This window comes from Cetorhinus maximus, chromosome 10, assembly GCF_964194155.1.
Source record: "Cetorhinus maximus chromosome 10, sCetMax3.hap1.1, whole genome shotgun sequence".
In the NCBI taxonomy this organism is placed as follows: Eukaryota; Metazoa; Chordata; class Chondrichthyes; order Lamniformes; family Cetorhinidae; genus Cetorhinus; species Cetorhinus maximus.
In genome coordinates this window covers 129536507-129556504 of record NC_135888.1, presented here as the reverse complement: position 1 = coordinate 129556504, position 19998 = coordinate 129536507, and the positions used below count along the sequence as shown (strand labels likewise).

The 19998-nt window shown below is 45.5% G+C and overlaps 1 protein-coding gene across 3 annotated transcripts in view; it reads left to right on the top strand.

The window, feature by feature from the left end:
• The first annotated feature begins 6971 nt into the window (after positions 1–6971).
• Positions 6972–19998, top strand: part of hmmr (hyaluronan-mediated motility receptor (RHAMM)) — a 41361-nt gene continuing 28334 nt past the window's right edge. For 2 of the 3 annotated variants that reach the window (XM_078551129.1, XM_078551127.1), the window contains exons 1-9: positions 6982–7056; positions 9896–9994; positions 11075–11157; positions 12282–12347; positions 14273–14461; positions 16377–16463; positions 18415–18432; positions 19356–19467; positions 19716–19781. In XM_078551129.1, coding sequence (XP_078407255.1) covers positions 7011–7056; positions 9896–9994; positions 11075–11157; positions 12282–12347; positions 14273–14461; positions 16377–16463; positions 18415–18432; positions 19356–19467; positions 19716–19781 — 766 coding nt within the window. In that variant the 5' untranslated portion in view covers positions 6982–7010. Of the gene's footprint in view, positions 7057–9895; positions 9995–11074; positions 11158–12281; positions 12348–14272; positions 14462–16376; positions 16464–18414; positions 18433–19355; positions 19468–19715; positions 19782–19998 lie in introns of all 3 variants that reach the window. The other variant, XM_078551130.1, reaches the window with a different exon arrangement.

Sequence of the window (19998 nt, the reverse complement as noted above, 5' to 3'; positions counted from 1 at the left end):
CCTTCTGGAGTTGATCAGTAAGTCATTCCTGCTGAACATTTGATTCCTGGCCCCCTGCAGAGCTAGTTGATCTTCACAGGTGGTCTCAGTGCTTCAGGATTACAGAGGGGTGAAAATCAGCCAGGTTTCCTATTCCTGACCACTGTCTGCTGACATTTGTTAGAAAAGGAGATGCAGGGAGAGGTCAACATTGGGATTGCCTGCAGATCCTTCTGTGGGTGAATATCTTGTTCACGTTCTAAGGGGATGGGGTTTTACTAGCTTACCAGGTTGAAGGATCTGGTGAGGGGGCAAGGTTGAGTGAGACGAGTAAAGAGATGGAGGGAGGTTGTGGAGATGGTAGGAAGTGGGTTTGAGGGGGAGGGGGAAGCAGGGCTGAGGGAGACATGGTGAGGAAGGGAAGGAATTGGGGAGGGGAGAAGAGAAGGATGTGCAATTGAGGGAGACCGAATAACTTGTTTGGGCCTTAATGGCTTTTTCCTAAGGCTCCTTATGATTTGGTCATTACAAAACATGGAAGTTGTACCTGTTTTGTCCTCCATGATGTGTACTGCAACCGAATACACCAATTCCCCCTGGTCTGCATGACACACAGAGAACTGGAACACACTGCACACAACAAACAAGTCAGCACACAGTAAATCCCCATGGAACAAAGTGATTATGTTGTTTCCATTGTTCAAAAAAGTCACTCAAATAAACTTATAAAATCAATCTATCTGTAATATAAACAAGGTCCACTGTGGGATCCACTGCAGCACATTCCGGAAGCAATGATTTTACTAACTGCCTGACCTCACCCACCCAGTTTGGAATTTTTTTTTATATTCTATAGGAGTCAATTACATGGCTCACCCCTAACTGGTGCCACAGTTTCTCTCCCCTTTCTCAGCCTAGAAACAATGGGTGCAGAGGGCCAAATTCATTTTTGGTGGAGGCAAAAACAGGGGAGTTGATTACCTCGTATGGCATGCCTGCCTGTGACCCAGTACCTCATCTGTTACGGATCCCGTAGTTGAACACCCACGCTGCCTATTCTGTTGAAGGGTCATTCCGACTCGAAACGTTAACTGTGTTCCTATCCGCAGATGCTGCCAGACCTGCTGAGTTTTTCCAGGTATTTTTGTTTTTGTTCTGCCTATTACACACTTGCCCAATACACACTCACATTTCCTGTTAAGTGCTGACATCGTGGCACCACTTGATTTTCCTCTGCATTGACTTCAATAATCCCTAGTATGGAGTCTTGTCAGATGCCTTCTGGAAGTCCATATGGACAACATCCGTAGACACTCCCCTGTCCCTACATTAGTGACCTCAAAAAAATTAAACTTCACAAGTCAGTTTCATGAATCTTCTCACCGCAAGGTTAGTATGCAGGTATAGCAAGTAATTAGGAAAGCTAATAGAATGTTATTGATTATTGCGAGGGAAATTTAATAGAGAGAGAGGTTATGCTTCAGTTATACAAGGATTTGGTGGCTACATCTGGAGTACTGTGTACAGTATTGGCCTCCTTATTTAAGGAAGGATGTAAATGCATTGGAAGCAGTTCAGAAGAGGTTTACCTGACTAATGCCTGGAATGGGGGGAAAGGTTGGACAGGCTAGGCTTGTATCAGCTAGTGTTTAGAAGAGTGAGTGGTAACTTGATTGAAACCCACATGTCCTGAGGGGTCTTGACAGGGTAGACGTGGAAAGGATGGTTCCTCTTGTGGGAGAATCCAGAACTAGGGGTCACTGTTTAAAAATCTGTTTAAGACAGATGAGGAGAATTTTTTTCCCCCCCCTCAGAGTGTAGTGGGTCTTTGGAAATCTTCCTTAAAAGGTGGTGGAATCAGAGTCTTTGGATATTTTGAAGGCAGGGACAGATTCTTGATAACCTTTCACCCCCTTGCTTATCGGGGGTAGGTGGGAATGTGGAGTTGTGGTTACAATCTGATCAGCCATGAACTTATTGAATGGCAGAGAAGGTTCGAGGGCCCGAGTGGCCTACTCCTGCTCCTAATTCATATGTTCGTATGTATGTGAGTCTGTACCTTGACAGGACCAAGCAATTCCAATTGCACTTGGAGCCCAAGTGTGACCAGAGCTTACTGCAGCTGCTGACTCCCTGGCAATGTGGCTTCATTTCCTGCTGTGAATCTCAGCTATCTTCACCATCACAACACCTTCCCAGGTTGGAAGTTTTCTTGATTTGGACTTCACACGATGGCTCTTACCACTCCACTGAGTAGTGGACAATGCTAAAACTACACCCCCTAGTTCTAGATTCCCTCATGGGGAGAAACATTCTGCATCTATCCTGTCAAGCCCCCTCAGAAACGTTTTTGTTTCAAAAAGATCAACTCTCGTTCTTCTAAACTTCAGAGTGAGGACAAGTCCTGAATGGGAATGTAAGAACCTAGTAACAGGGTAGGCCATTCAGCCCTTTGAGCCTGTTCCACCATTCAATAAGATCATTGCTGATCTGATCTTAGACTCAACTCCACTTTCCAGCCTGTTCTCCATAACTCTCAACTTCTTTACAGTTAAAAGAATCTGTCTATTTCAGCCTTGAATATATTCAATGACTTAGCCTCCACAGCTCTCTAGGGTAGAGAATTCCAAAGATTCACAACTCTCAGAGAAGAAATTCCTCCTAATTTCTGTCTTAAATGGGAAACCAATTATTCTGAAACTGTGCCCATTCATTTTAGATTCCTGCAAGAAGGGGAAACATATCATCAGCATTTCCTCTGTTAAGCCCCCTCAGAATCTTGTATGTTTCATAAGATCACCTCCAAACAGCATAAACAGCAATCAATAGAGCTATGCGATTCCACAACCAACAATCTAAGCTCTGCCATCCTGCCACATCCAGTTGTGGATGGAGTTGGACAATTAAACAACTCGGTGGAGGAGGAAGCTCCACAAATATCCCCAACCTCAATGATGGGGGAGCCCAGCACATCAGTGCAAGAGACAAGGCTGAAGCATTTGCAACAATCTTCAGCCAGAAGTGCGGAGTGGATGATGCATCATGGCCTCCTCTGCAGGTCCCCAGTATCATGGATGCCAGTCTTCAGCCGATTCGATTAACTCCATGTGATATCAAAAAATGGCTGAAGGCACTGGATACTGCAAAAGCTGTGAGCCCTGACAATATTCCAGCAATAGTACTGAAGGCTTGTGCTCCAGAACTTACCAAGCCCCTAGCCAAGCTGTTCCTGTACAGCTACATCACGGGCGTCTACCCAGCAATGTGGAAAATTGCCCAGGTTTGCCCTGTACATAAAGCAGGACAAATTCAATCTGGCCAGTTATAGCCCCGTCAGCCTACTCTCGATTATTAGTAAAATGATGGAAAGAGTCATCAACAGTGCTATCAAGTGACACTTGCTTAGCAATAACTGACGCTCAGTTTGGGGTCCACCAGAGTCACTCAGCTCCTGACCTCATTACAGCCTTGGTTCAAACATGGACAAAAGAGCTGAACTCCAGAGGTGAGGTGAGAGTGACGTCCTTGACATCAAGGAGCCCTAGCAAAATTGGAGTCAATGGGAATCAGGAGGAAAACTCTCTGCTGGTTGGACTCATACCTAGCACAAAGGAAGATGGTTGTGGTCATTTGGAGGTGAGTCATTTCAGTTCCAGGACATCCATGAAGGAGTTCCTCAGGGTAGTGTCCTAGGCCTAACCATCTTCAGCTGCTTCATCAATGACCTTCCTTCCGCCATAAAGTCAGAAGTGGGGATGTTGGCTGCTGATTGCACAACATTCAGTACCATTCACGACGACTCGGATAGTGAAGCAGTCCATGTCCAAATGCAGCAAGTCCTGGACAATATCCAGGTTTGGGCTGACAAGTGGCAAGTAACATTCGTGCCACACAAGTGTCAGGTAATGACCACCTCTAAGAGAAGAGAAACTAACCATTGCCCCTTGACATTCAATGGCATTACCATCACTGATCTCCCACTATCAACATCCTGAGAGCTTCCATTGACCAGAAACTGAACTGGACTAGCCATATAAATGCTGTGGCTACAAAAGCAGGTCAGAGGCTAGGAATCCTGCAGTGAGGAACTCACCTCCTGACTCCTACAAGGCACAAGTCAGGAATGTGATGGAATGTTCTCCACTTGCCTAGATGAGTGCAGCTCCCACAATACTCAAGAAGCTTCACATAATCCAGGACAAGGCAGTCTGCCTGATTGGCACCCCATCCACAAACATTCATTCCCTTCACCAACGCACAATGGCAGCAGGGTGTACCATCTACAAGATGCACTGCAGAACCTCACCAAAGCTCCTTAGACAGAACCATCCAAACCCACGACCACTACCACCTAGCAGGACAAGGGCAGCAGACACATGGGAACACCACCACCTGGAAGTTCCTCTCCAAGCCACTCACCATCCTGACTTGGAAATATATCACCATTCTTTCACTGTCTCTGGGTCAAAATCCTGGAACTCCCTCCCTAACAACACTGTGGGTGTACCTACACCACATGGACTGCAGCTGTTCAAGAAGGTAGCTCACCACCAACTTCTCTAGGGCAATTAGGGATGGATAATAAATGCTGGCCTAGCCAGCGATGCCCACCCTATGATTGAGTAAAAAACAAGGTGTGGGGTGAGGTGGGGTTACTGCAAGGGTAGGGTAGGGTGGGGTGAGGTGAGGTATGGGGGCAAGTGGTAGAATGGGCTGGGGTTACTGGGGCGAGGGGTGAGAAGGAGAGGATCCTGGTGCAAGCGGTGAGGAGGGGTTACTGGGGCAGGGGAGGAGAGGATCCTGGGGGCAAGGGGTGGGGAAGGGTTATTGGAGCAAGGGGTGGGGAGGGGTTACTGGGACAAGGTATGGGGTGATGGGGAAGGGTAACTGGAGCAGGGGTTACATGGGCAGGGGGTGGGGAGGGGTTACTGCGGCAAGGGGTGAGGAGGAGGAGAAGATCCTGGGGCAAGCGGTGGTGAGGGGTTACTGGGGCAGGGGTGAGGAGGAGAGGATCCTGGGGGCAAGGGTTATTGAGGCAAGTGGTGGGCAGGAGAGAGCCTTTGAAGGAGGGGGCTTGGAGGAGAGGATCCTGGGGGAAGAGGCTGAGGAGGAGGGGATCCTAGGGGCAGGGAGGAGGAGGAGATCCTGGGGGCAGGGGTGTGGAGGCAGAGGAGAAGGATTAAGGGATCCTGGGGGCAGAGTGTGAGCAGGAATGGATCACAGGGGTAAGGGGATCCTGGGGGGGTAAGAGGTGAGGGCAAAGGAGTTACTGGGGAGACCATGATGGGGAGGGGACTATGGAGACTGGGAGAAGGGATTTTGGAGTAGGGGAACCTGGGATGTGGGGGACAGGAAGCGGTTACTGGGGCAGGGGTTGAACAGGGATTAGTGGTGAGGGGGTTACTGGTGGAGGGGAAGGGTGGTAGGTGAGGGGGTTGCTGGGCAGAGTGAGGAGTTGAGGAAGGGGTTACTGGAGAGAGTGAAGGGTTGGGGAAGGGGTTACTGGGGAGAGTGAGGGGTTGCTGAGGGGGGTAGTGGGGAGAGTGAGGGGTTGGGGGAAGGGTTTACTGAGGAAGAGTGAAGGGTTAGGGGAGGGGGTTACTGAGGAAGAGTGAAGGGTTGGGGAGAGGGTTACTGATGCAGAATGAGGGGTTGGGGGTGGGAGTTACTGGGGAAGAGTGTGGACTTGGGGGAGGGGTTTACTGGTGGAGACTGAGGGTTTGGGGAGGGTATTACTGGGGAGAGTGAGGTTAAGGAGGGTATTATAGGAGGAGAGTGAGGGGTTGGGCAAAGGGGTTATTGGAGGAGAGTGAAGGGTTGGGGGGGGGATTACTGAGGGCAGGGTGTGATCATAGGCCAGGGGATGGGGGTTACTAGGTAAACAGTAAGGGGCAGGGGACTGTATGGAGATTGGTGGGGAGGGGGTTACTGGGGCCAGAGGATGAGGTAAGGGGTAACTAGGAGTTGGGGGTTACTGAGGGAAATGGGTGATGGGGGGGTGAAAGAGGGCAGCAGGGGAGAGGACAGCAGGTGAGTGGGTGTGGGGGAGGGGCAGGGTGAAAGGGTTACTGGGGGAGAGTGAGGGGTTGGGGAGAGGGTCACTGGGGGAAAGTGAGGGTTTGGGGAGGGGGTCACCGGGGGGAGAGTGAGGGCTTGGGGAGGGGGTCACCGGGGGGGAGTGAGGGCTTGGGGAAGGGGTCACCGGGGGAGAGAAAGGATTTGGGGAGGGGGTCACCGGGGGAGAGTGAGGATTTGGGGAGGGGGTCACCGGGGGAGAGTGAGGGTTTGGGGAGGGGGGTCACCGGGGGAGAGTGGGGGTTTGAAGAAGGGGGTCACTGGGGGGAGAGTGAGGGCTTGGGGAGGGGGTCACCGGGGGAGAGTGAGGGCTTGGGGAGGGGGTCACCGGGGGAGAGTGAGGGCTTGGGGAGGGGGTCACTGGGGGAGAGTGAGGGTTTGGGGAGGGGGGTCACCGGGGGAGAGTGGGGGTTTGGAGAAGGGGGTCACTGGGGGGAGAGTGAGGGCTTGGGGAGGGGGTCACCGGGGGAGAGTGAGGGCTTGGGGAGGGGGTCACCGGGGGAGAGTGAGGGCTTGGGGAGGGGGTCACCGGGGGAGAGTGAGGGCTTGGGGAGGGGGTCACTGGGGGAGAGTGAGGGTTTAGGGAGGGGGTCACCAGGGGAGAGTGAGGGTCACCGGGGGAGAGTGAGGGTTTGGGAAGGGGGTCACCGGGGGAGAGTGAGGGCTTGGGGAGGGGGTCACCGGGGAAGAGTGAGGGCTTGGGGAGGGGGTCACCAGGGGAGAGTGAGGGGTTTGGGCGGGGGGGGGTCACTGGGAGAGTGAGGGGCAGAGAGAAGGGTTACTGCGGGCAGCGGGAGGAAGTTACCTGGTAAACCGGGAGGGGGCGGGGCAGCAATGGTTACGTAAGGAGCGGGAGACGGTTGGCGCTGCTGAGTCCTTTGATTGGTGCGGCGTGTCACGTGACCGCAAATTCAAACGGACGGCGGTTGGCGAGAGACCCGGATTGAGCTGGAGTCATGTCGTTCCCCAGAGCAGCGATCAAACGCTTCAATGACAAAGTGGGTGAGTTATTGGGGAATATTCCCGAGGCTGGGAGACAGAGTGGGGGTCCCGGGGAAGCGCCCTGTGTTTGTCTCGCAGTGAAGTTGCGCTGCAGGCGGATCTTGTTGTGTCCGTACAGCCCCAGCAACAGCTTTTATTTATTTGTTCACGGGATGTGGGCTTTGCTGGTTAGGTCAGCATTTATTGCCCATCCCTAATTGCCCCTTGAGAAGATGGCGGTGGTGAGCTGCCTTCTTGAGCCGCTGCAGTCCCTGTGGTGTAGGTACACCCACGGCGCTGTTAGGGAGGGAGTTCCAGGATTTTGACCCAGTGACAGTGAAGGAACAGCGATATATTTCCAAGTCAGGAAGGTGAGTGGCTCGGAGGGGAACCTCCAGGCGGTGGTGTTCCCATGTGTCTGCTGCCCTTGTCCTGCTAGATGGTGACGATTGCGGGTTTGGGAGGTGTTGTCAAAGGAGCCTTGGTGAGTTCTGACAGGGCCCTCAACCGTGTCCGGCCCATCTCCCGCGCATCCGCCCTCACGCCTTCTCCTCCTTCCCAGAAACATGATAGGGTCCCCCTTGTCCTCACTTATCACCCCACCAGCCTCCGCATTCAAAGGACCATCCTCCGCCATTTCCGCCAACTCCAGCATGATGCCACCACCAAACACATCTTCCCTTCACCCCCCCCTGTGGCATTCCACAGGGATCGTTCCCTCCGGGACACCCTGGTCCACTCCTCCATCACCCCCTACACCTCAATGCGCTCCCATGGCACCTTCCCATGCAACCGCAGAAGGTGCAACACCTGCCCCTTTACTTCCCCTCTCCTCACCGTCCAAGGGCCCAAACACACTTTTCAAGTGAAGCAGCATTTTACTTGCACTTCCCTCAATTTAGTCTACTGCATTCGTTGCTCCTAATGTGGTTTCCTCTACATTGGAGAGATCAAACGCAGACTGGGTGACCACTTTGCGGAACACCTTCGGTCTGTCCGCAAGCATGACCCAGACCTCCCTGTCGCTTGCCATTTCAACACACCACCCTGCTCTCATGCCCACATGTCCGCCCTGGGCCTGCTGCAATGTTCCAGTGAAGCTCAACGCAAACTGGAGGAACAGCACCTCGTCTTCCGGCTAGGCACTTTACAGCCTTCCAGATTTAATACTGAGTTCAACAACTTCAGATCATGAACTCTCTCCTCCATCCCCACCCCCTTTCCGATCCTCCTTTTTCAAATAATTTATAATTTAAAAAAATATATACTTTTCTTTTCCCACCTATTTCCATTATTTTTAAATGTATTTCCATGCATTGTTTTATCTCTACCTTTTAGCCTATTTCGATCCCTTCCCCCCCCATCCCCACTAGGGCTATCTGTCACTTGCTCGTCCTGCTTTCTACCCTTAATGTCATCGTTAGCACATTCCTTAGCTAATATCACCACCGTCAACACTCCTTTGTCCTTCCATCTATGACATCTTTGGCAATCTCTTCTTTGCCTCCACCTATCACTGGCCCTCTATCCATCTCTACCTGTCCCACCCACCTCAACCAGCTTATATTTCACCTCATTTCTATATTTCTTAGTTCTGATGAAGAGCCATACGGACTCAAAATGTTAACTGTATTCCTCTCCGCAGATGCTGTCAGATCTGCTGAGTTTTTCTAGCTATTTTTGAATCTGTTGATCTTACCTGGTCTGGCCTACATGTGACTCCAGGCCCACAGCAATGTGATTGACTCTTAACTGCCCTCTGAAGTGGTGTGGCAAGCCACTCAGTTCTAGGGCAATTAGGGATGAGCAAAAAATGTTGGCCTTGTCAGTGACACCCACATCCCATGAAAGAATAAATAAAAACCTCCATTGAGCCAGGGTTGGTCTCCTGGCTTGGTATCAGCAGAGAGGGGTATGCTGGGCCATTTGGTTACAGATTGTGGTTGAATACAGTTCTGCTGCTGATGGCCTACAATGCCTCGTACCTAGTTTTGAGCTACTAGTTCTGTCCCAGTATCCTGGGCCAGAGAGGCCCTCCTGTGCTGACCACACTCTGTCCCCAGCCAAGGCACAGCAACAGATTCCTGGCCTGCACATACCCTTCAACCACAATACATATTTATCTAGTGCTTTTTAAGGGGATGACATGGCCAAAAGATGTAAGGCATCACACTGAGCCTGCAAGGGAGAGTTTTGCAACAGTGACCAAAAGCTTGGTCAGAGAGAGATTTTAATTACCTTTATTTAAAGAGGTAGGTGGGGAGGATTGTGGTTGACATCATGAATAAGGCAGTTTAGTATAACACACTTAAAGACAATATTGATGGGGCTGTTCTAGTTAAACTTATGGTCCCTCCCAATATATTGAAGGTGGGAAATTGGCTGGTTGAGGCGCTAGATTATTGGGGCTTGTCTTGGAGATGGCTATTACCTAGCACTTGTGTACAATGACTGCCCCTGGTCGTTTGTCGACCCAAACCTTCATGTCAAACAGCAGCTGGCTGGTGTTACCTAGAGGTATAGAGACAACTAGTTGGTCTAAAGTTCTAGACTGTAGTGTGATGGATATAGTGCATATCTGTGATGTGGTCAGGAGATTGGTGACAGTGCATTCAACACACATTGTACAGCTTCCTTTTTATCTCAATGAAATAGGATGTTTACTCTCCAGGTCTGTGGTGCTCTACCTTTAATAGAGTTTTCAGGCTACAGCTGAAGTATTGCATGCAGCACTAAACTGTTTTTTTTTAAAAAAAATCTCCCTGCGCTGTAATAGTGTTGCTTTTAAATCACTTTTATTGTTGGAAGGCCAAAAACACTCATTTGTTCTGTCTTTGCTGTATCTCCTTTCCTGTTTTAGGCTGTGGCCCTGCACCAGGTCACTATGATATTAAAGAGGTGGAGGGCTCCAAGGGCCCAGTATCCTTTGAAAAAGCTCACCGATTTAAAAAGCAAAAAGGTAGGAAAAAATTTTTATGCAAATTTAATTTTCCCCAGAATACTGAGATAGCAGAACAGACGTGGACCTGTAAAAGTTTGAAATTTAAAATCTGCTGCTGTGGTGTTTATGGCACTGGTCTAGCAATACATTGAATTTTAATATCCCATCATGACAATTCAGTAAACCTGGTGGGCTGATAACTTTTTCTGCTATCATAAATTGCCTATGCCAACCCTACACAAGTTGACTTGTATTGCTCTCTAAAGCAGCTCAGTATGCCACTTGGTTGTTAAGGCAACTTGGGGATGGACGATAAATGCAGCCTTGCCACTACCACCCGCATAGTAAAAACAAATAAAGTAAAATAAAAAACCTGGTTTATAGCTGATCTGATACAAATACCCAAATCGCTATAGAAGCCCCATATCTAATAACATCCATCACTTAAACTGAAAGCTTCAAACTACCATCTCCTGTACCTCCTGTGTATATTTTCTTTTCAGTGAAAGTTGTTGATTTAACCAGAGGTGAATCTGAATGGTTTTAATTTTGCAGATGGTGCTATGAAAGTTCTTGAGCACTGTAATTATATTTAAAATAATTGTAGAGTATTTGTTAGGATTCTGTATCTCCAAATATTTATGCATTATTTTGGAATGCAACCTGGTATATTTATCTACCGTGCATTTCTGTATGAGTGCCATAGCAGCAATGTTGATTATACTCATTGCCCATGGCATGGTAAATGAACATGTGTTGGCTGGCTAGGTAAGTTGCTCATGGGTTTCCTTTGCTTTCTTACAGCTTGCTTCATTACACAATTGGCTATCAAATCTGTATTTAAGGGCGTTTAGATTTGTCAGTGATTCTGTTGTGGACAAGTATGGACTGTGATATGAAATTATGTTGGATTGATGTGAGAGTTCATCAGGTTGAGAACAGTGGGATGTGTATGCCTTGAGGAATGAATGGTAAATCCTTCACAGGAGTTAGACTACAAAAATAAATTCATCGTTCTTTTGTGTTACCAAAATCTGTTGATACAGTGGAAGCATTGTGCTTAAAATGTTCCTCTAGTAACTTTCTCTTTACTTCCAGATCCAGGAAACCAGGTGACGGTTGAAACTGAGAAAGGTCTGATATCACCAGCAAGTTCACGGAAGAATCTCAGCTTTGGCACAGTTAGTAAAACTAATTCATTGAGTAACTTCAAAGTATATTTTCTTCAATACAAAGTCTGCTGGTTCTGAATGTAGTGGATTTTGTCTCTGGTTTTGTTTGACACTTGTAGATAAGACTAACTTTTTTTTAAACAATTGATTATCTCCCTTCCTATTGAATGCTTTGCTTATAAGCTGATTAAATTGCTATCATTGTTGTGGAACTGCATTATCAATAAATTCACCTTTGCTGTCCTGATGAATTTTGGCCTTTGAAACTGCTTCTGTCTGTAGTTAGGTGTTCAACCTTTCTCAGAGTGGGGCGGTGTCTGTAATGTGTGCCCTTGACAATGAATGCCGGTGCTGAAGAAGTAGGTTCTTGTCAATCCAGGCCAAAAAGCTATTACCATTTACAACCCTGGGATGAAGCATTATAAAAGATGTAAAGTTCAGCCATGATACTATTGGATGGCAGAGCAGGCTCAATAGGCTGTATGTTCTGATCCTAATTATGTGATGCTATTTAGTGGGGTGTTTGCTGTTCACAGGAGCTCTCATTCTCTTCCTCCTGATTGTTTTTGATCAGCGCATTAAGTAACTCAGCACAGACATAACAAGAGGCAGCTGAACTTTTACCAACAGTTAACATTTAGATTGACACTAAATTATTTTGTACCACTGGGCTACCAGAGATGGTGAAAGTTATCTATTTTATTGAAAACCAAAGATTTAGCAACATGGAACTGTGGAGGTTGTGGCACAGAAGAAAACAATTGTATCTGTGCCTGCTCCACGTGAGAACTATCCCAGACTGCAACTATTGGCCTACTCCAGAGTTCTGTGTCTTTATGCTTCAAATATTTGAAACTTGTCTGAGAGATTGTTCCATGTAAATGGATCAAAGTGTTAGCTTTGGCTGACCTGAGGACCCTGTTGTTTACTGTAAGTAAATTCATATCTTGGAGTCTCAGCAAGTGTCATTTGCCACCATCCAGTTATAAGTTCAAGGTTGCGTGCAAATGACTGTGCATTTATCACTACAATGTAGCACTTTTCTGTAGACATGCCTGTTAATGGATATTTTTAAATGCAGACATTCTGTTCATTTTTAATGGGTGCGCCTCTTTTCTGTGAATTGCCTATAGACCAGTGCCCAGAAGGATGCAACCTTGGCGTTGGAGCTTAAGAAGCAGAAAATGTTGGAACAAGAGGCAAGTGGATTTTTACTAACATTTAACATTTACAAAAGAACACCTGGGTCTATTTTTGCTGTTAATGTGAAAAGTAATGCCCAGAAGTAGGGTTGTGGTAAATCATTCAAAATTAGGATTAAAACATCAGAGAAAATAATGGAATTACTTGATTTTTGAGGTGAATCTCCACAATTAATATCATACTGCAGTGCTAGGCAACCAACATTCAATACTTCCTAAGTTTAAAAAAAATGTTGTATTGCACATGGAGTTGAGACCAAGTGCTGTATTCTGGTCAAGGAGTTGGAGGACAAAAGGCTAACAGGACCCAGATGAGACAGGCAACAGGGGGATAAGGGAGGGTGAGGAGATGGACTGGTAAAGGAGATGGCAGATGTTTAAACAATTAGTAATGAGTTGGAGGATTCGACAGTTTCCCAGGACCAATTTTGCTCTCTAGGTGAGCTTAATTACCCCTGACCTATGGGATGAAATGTGAGGGCAACTTAACTGGGAGAGAGGTTAGTATTTAAGTGCTTCTCGGCTGCAGTGGGTGATGCATGTCTGAAATGGTATTGCAGTTAAATGTTAACCATTACTATTGATTTTGCCATAGACGGATGGAGGCTATTTTATTTGTTCATGGATTGTGAGCATTGCTGACAAGGGTAGCATTTGTTACCCATCCATAATAGGTGCTGATGAGCTGCCGCCTTGACATGCTGCAATCAGTGTGGTGTTGGTATACTTACAGTGCTAGTAGACTCTGACCTTTGACCCAGCAACCAGTGAAGGAATGGCAATTATAGCTTTATGTCAGCATGATATGTGGCTTGGAGGTGAAATTGCAAGTAATGGTGTTCCCATATGTCTGCTGCCCTGATTTAGGTGGTAAAGGTCAAAGATTTGGATGGTGGTGAATTTTTGAAGTGCGTCATGTTAATGATACACATCCTTCACCCAATGGTGGAGGGTTTGAATGTTTAAGTGGTGGGGTGAGGTGGAGAGGGGCACTCCAATCTGGCTGCCTTGTCCTGGATGTCCTGGATTCTTTTGAGTGTTGGAGCTGCACTCATCGAGCATACATACAAATTAGTAGCAGGCGTAGGCCATCCAACCCCTCAAGCCTGCTCTGCCATTCAATAAGATCATGGCTGATCTGACGGTGGCCTCAACTCTGCATTCGACCTACCCCATCCAGGTAAATGAAGAGCATTCCATCACACTTCTGACTTACTTGTGGATAGTGGACTGTTTTTGGGGACTCATTGAGTTACTCGTTGCAAAATGCCCAGCCTCTGACCTGATCTTGTAGCTAAAGTATTTATATGGCTGGTCCAGTCAAGTTTCTGGTCAAAGGTAGTCCTCAGAGTGTTGATGGTGGGGAATTCAGTGATGGCAATGCTGTTGAAATATCAGGGGGAGATGATTAGATTCTCTCATGTTGGAGAAAAGCCTGACAGGAATTTCCAATGCATTCTAAACTAGAACAACCCACTCACAGCTGCCGTCTTAGCTGTTGCCAGATGCAGTGTTCAAGTGCTTTTCTTTGCTTCTCTCCCTTTGTCCAGAAGACATGGGCACCTGTGTTTCCAGTTGGGGTAATCAGAAGTAAAAACCCTGGTTGTCTTGCCCTGTTTTGCACAGCAAATTACTTAGCCCCTGAGAGTTGTCACAAGAAATGAGCTTTTCACTCCTTATGTATTAAATACCCTTAGGTTCTGTAATTAACCTCGGATCCTTTTATTCTTTGATCATTGTCAAACTTTTAATATCTTTAGTCAATAAATGGCCATTTCTAGTCCATACATGAGAAATGCAGAAAAATATTTTGTGGATAGCTGTGAAGTTCTGTGCTTATTTTGCATCTATATTGACTTGCATTTATGCAATTCTCTTTTAATATAGTGAAATACTTACATAAAATTAATATACAATTGTAGATCCGTTGCCTCCTGCAACAGCGAGGGGAACAGGACAAAAGACTTCAGGCCCTGGAAGAGGAAGTGAAGAAGGTTGAAAGTAAACTAACTGCAGCTGTGAGAGAGAAAACATCCCTGACATCCACTGTTGTTTCCCTAGAAAGACAACTTGCTGATCTCCACAAAGCCAATGAGTTACTCAAAACAAAGGTATTGGTTAATCATGGCTGTACCCTACAATCACTCTCACCTGGTCAGTTAGAATTTCGCACTGATTTTATTGCAACTCTTGATATTGTAGTATTGTTCTCTTGTTGCCATGGCATGTATATTTGCACTTATGAAATTGAATACTGTACTCCAATATGTTGACTCTCTGGGTTCAAATGTATCTTTTAAGTTTTACTGCTGATGTGGCTGAGAAAAGATATATATAGTATATTGATGCCTTCATTACAGATTTGGAAGTGTAAGAATTTTCTACACTTCTATCTATTTCAGCTGCCCATCAGTGCCTTTTGTTCCTTCCCCAGTTTGCATGGCGTGCAACTCCATTTATTGTTTCAATATTTGCTACCTCAAAAAACATGGTGGGATGTCCAAAATGAGGTCTCCCACAGTGGAAGAGGGCCAATACAGAATTGTACACAGTTGAGCTGATAAGCTCCTTTAACTCCAAGTAGGTAGTCGGGAAGAAAACAACAACTATATTTAGCACCTTTAATGTAGAAGAATGTTCCAAAGTGCTTCACAGGAGCATTATAAAACAAGGTATGACATCAAGCCACAAAAGGAGATATGAGGTCAGATGACCAAAAGGTCAGACAAAGTGGTAGTTCTTAAGGGGTGCCTTAAAGGAGGAAAGGGAGATTGAGAGGTGTAGGCAGGGAATTTGAGTTGGAGCCTGGTCATTTGAAGGCATGCCTGCCAATAGTGGAGCAGCTATAATTGGGAATGCACAAGAGGCCAGAATTAGGAGTGCAAATATGAGGATTGAGGTTGGAAGAGATTACAGAGATGGGGAGGTGCAAGGCTAAGGCAGGATTTGAAAATAAGGATGAGAATTTTAAAATCAAAGTTATTGCTTGACCTATAGGTGAGCAAGCACAGGGGCGATAGAAAAACAGGATTTGTTGCAAATTAAGACACACACAGCAGAGTTTTGGATGACCTCAAGTTTATGAGGGGCAGAATATGAGAGACCCGCCAGGGATGTGAGCTTCGCTGTCTGGGCCAGCATTTATTGCCCATCTCTAGTTGCCCTTGAGAAGGTGGTGGTGAGCTGCCTTCATGAACTGCTGCAGTCCATGTGGTGCAGGTACACCCACAGTGCTGTTAGGAAGGGAGTTCCAGGATTTGACCCAGCGACAGTGAAAGAACGGTGCTATGTTTCCGAGTCAGGATGGTGAGTGACTTGGAGGGGAACTTCCAGTTGGTGGTGTTCCCATCTATCTGCTGCCCTTGCCCTTCTAGGTGGTAAGTGGTTTTTGGTTTGGAAGGTGCTGTCTAAAGAGCCTTGGTGAATTCCTGCAGTGCATCTTGTACACACTGCTGCTACTGTGCGTCAGTGGTGAAGGGAGTGAATGTTTGTGGATGTGGTGCCAATCAAGCGGACTGCTTTGTCCTGGACGGTGTTCAACTTCTTTAGTGTTGTAGGAGCTGCACTCATCCAGGCAAGTGGGGAGTATTCCATCACATTCCTAACTTGTGCCTTGTAGATGGTGGACAAGCTCTGGGGAGTCAGGAGGCGAGTGTTGGATTAGTCTAGACTAGAGGCAACGAAGGGATGGATTTTGGGTTTCATCGGCAGAAGAACTGGGACAGGGACAAAGTCGAGTGATGCTATGGAGATGGAAATAGGAGGTCTTAGTGATGGCATGAATATGGGGTCAGAAGCTCATCTTGGGATCAAATGTAACACTAAGATTGTGAACAGATTAATTAATTTCAAACTTGCCAGGGAGAGGGTTGGAGTTGGTAGCTGGGGAAAAGTGTTTTGAGCGGGGATCGAAAACAATGGCTGGATGTCAGATAAACAAATTGATAAATTAGCAACATTGGAGGAGTTGAGAGAGAAGTGCAAGGTGAGGTGTCCTCTGTAATATTTGCTGTTTGTTTCCTTCAGTTTTCTGACGATGGTACCAAGAAGAAGATTAATGCCCTATGCTTGGAGTTGATTGAAGTGAAGAATAAGACTGATGCTAAGGACAAGGTAATGAAGCTTGGGATAATGCTGTAGAGAGGTGATGTTTGCAAGTATTTCTTCACGGTGAAAGTCTAGAATTATCTCTCCAAAAAACTGTTGAAGGTCAACTGAAGGTGTAAATACTGAGCGATTAATTTGTATTAGGGAAGGTTGCTGAAGGTTAGAAGCCATGTAGATGGAGTTGAGATATGGATCAACCATGATATCATTGAATGGCAGAACAGGCTCAAGGTGCTAACTGGCTGCCCCCTGTTCCTATGAGGTTTACATCGATGATTCTGCGCAGCCGGTATTCAAAGTGTGCAGTTGTGCAATGTCTTCCACTATTGATAAATGATGGGTACAATAGCTGAAGGATTTTTAATCTGGCAGTCAAGTCACACCTTGTATTTCTTTGTAAAATGTATAGAATTTGCCCAAAAAAAAGTTGCAAGTTACTTCAGATGTCGTTTAACCAGAACTTTATATGACTGTAATTGGTAAAAGAAGCATAAGTGACATGAGGAAAAACTTTTTTTATGCAGTGAGTGGTTAAGGACTGGAATGCACTGCCTGAGTGTGGAGTGGAGGCAGGTTTAACTGAAGCATTCAAAAGGGAATTACTGTTATCTGAAAAGGAACAATGTGCAGGGTTACATGGAGCAGGTGGGAGAATGGCACTAAGTGAATTGCTCATTTGGAGAGCTGGTAAAGACATGATGGGTCAAATGGCCTCCTTGTGCACCGTGGCAGTTCTGATTTTGTGTAAAAGCATATCTTCCACCCCTTTGTATTCAAGCTTCTTGAGAGAGTTACATTCCATTAGAATTTTAAATTATTTTGGTACATGTCCACTAGGTTTTCGTGATTTTCTGTACCTGAACCCCTAAATCTCTCTTTATAAGAACAAAAGCAACAGGAGCAGGAGTAGACTATTCGGCCCTTTAAGCCTGCTCTGCTATTCAATAGACTCATGTGGCTGACCTCCTGGCTCACTACACCTTTCAGCAATATATGTACCTTCCTTGATTCCCAAGTTCGATCAATCTCTGCCTTGAATATACCCAACGACTGAGCATCTGCAGCTTTCTCGGGTACAGAATTTCAAACATTCACATTCCTTTGCGTGAATATATTTCTCTTCACTCAGTCCTAAATGCCTTTTATTTAGCAATTTTATTCTGAGACTGACCCACTAGTTCTAGATTTCACAGCTAGGGGAAACATCTACCCTGCCAAACCCCTTAGGCACTTTATATGTTTCAGTGAGATCACCTTTCAGCCTAAACTCTGATGAATATAGGCCTGATCTACTCAAAATGTTCTCGGAGTACAATACACTTATCCGAGGAATCATACTAAACCTATGTTGCACTCTGTTGAAGGCAAGAATTTCCATTCTTTGGGTAAGGAAACCAAAATTGTACACACTACCCCAGGTGTGTTTTCATCAGTATCCTGTACAATTGCAGTAAGACTTCTTTACCCTTATGCTGTAATTCCTTTGTAATACAGGCTTACGTAGCCTTTGGTTTCCTATAACCACATGTTAAATTTTTGTGATTTGTGCACAAAGACACACAGGTTCCACCTGAATAATAACATTTTAAAAATGGTGAGAGATTAGAAAAATTATTGTGCTTTTCTATTTTTCCTTTGAAAGTGGATAACTTCACACTTTATCAAGTCCTAACATTTCACCATTTTAAACAAAAACAAATGGGTGAGAATCCGAACATGGATAACAACTGTAACACCCATTCCCAACTGCTAAATCTGCATCCTGGAGATCAAACCTGAGCCTTTCCTGGATTATGTGGTTAGCCACTCCTGATTTAAACCAACTGATGCTCTGGGATAGTGACTTTTTCTCCTCACCCCTTCTCTCCCATCCTCAGGACATATGGTGCATTGAACTCTTGCAAACTATGGCAATGTTGTAATGTTTCTTTGTAAATCTTGTTTTCTAATTTCCCAGGAGCAAGAAATCCTGAAGGTATGAACTATCTAGGCATATAATGCTAACTTCACTCTAAAGGATAAGTGAAATGTTCCACAATTTAAAGATCATATGTAATATCTTCAGACGCTTGTATTTTATATTTGTGCCTTTAGTTCCAGAACCCTTTTCTCCATGTCTACATTGTCTATTAGACTGTTTTCTATTTCTCTCAATTATGCTGCCTGTAATATCTTGTTTTGCTGCATGGATTAATGGCATGCCATGCGTTAGTAGGTTTAAAATATTATCCTGTGATTTCAGTAACTAGGCCCAGGAATTAGGGCAAGAATTTAGAATGATTATTGAAACAGTCAAAGGGTAAACTTTTTAGGAAGTGCCTTTAACAATCTTGGTTAGGTTTTGGGGAGTCAGGAGGTGGGTTACTCACTGCAGAATTCCCAGCCTCTGACCTGCTCTTGTAGCAAAAGTATTTATATGGCTAGTCCAGTTCAGTTTCTGGTCAATGGTAACCCTCAGGAAGTTAATGGTGGGGAATTCAACAATGGTAGTGCCATAGAATCTAACCAGCTCCCCGTGACATTCAATCTTGTTAGAGATGGTCATTGGTTGGCACTTCTGTGTGGCAAGTGTTACTTGCCACCTATCAGCCCAAGCCTGAATTATGTGCTGATGTAGACATGTTGAGCGGGGTAAGAATGTGCATTTTTTTCATCCTTTTTATGAATTTGGCACAACAGTGATTAAAATTTGGGGTGCGTTTGAGTGTTGGTGCACAAAGCCTGATTTCTTGCCACTTTCACTTGCAGTGTGGGCACATCACACATCTCCAGTACACTTCTGCATGCTGTATCCCTCCTGTTTCAACATTTGATGTACCTGGTGGCTACACTTTTTTTTCTGTGTTCCATATGAATGTTACCCTATTGCTTTATATCTATTTAAATCCTGTGTTACAGGAGATCAGCTATCTTCAAATTAGTTTGGAAGGTCAAGTGAAGCTTCTACAAGCTGACCTGGAAGCTTCCAAAGCTACAGTGACTGCATTGCAAGAAAGAAATGGATCACTGGGTAAGTTCCCATTCATAAACTGTTTAAATTGAAATGGTTTGCTAAATTTTGTACTTTATTCCTTAAGATTGCAAAACAATTTGGTCTTGTTGGACATATTGATCTCTTGCGGTATGCATTTTTCAGCAGTTAGGGCTCCAAACTGTTTCTCTATATCTCAGGCAACTTTGTAACATTGTGTTATCAGATGCTCATAATGTCTGTCTGAAATTACAGTTAGCTGCACTCTTTGTCCATTCTCCCAACAGAAGAAATGCACCAGGATACTAAAGCCCATAATGAGAACCTGGAAATCGAAATGGACAAATTTCATGGTAATGTTCAAGACAATTCAATGATTCAAGCATCCTTGAGAATTTTTACTTCGCCTCCATGCAATTAACTTGCCACAATGAATAGTTTGACCTATGAAATTTATACATTTATAGACTCAACTGAAAGTGGAATATTTCTGGAAAATGTTTTGATATTACAATCAACAGAGCAACATGCTAATAGATCAACAAATGCCGAATTTTATAGCCATGTAGA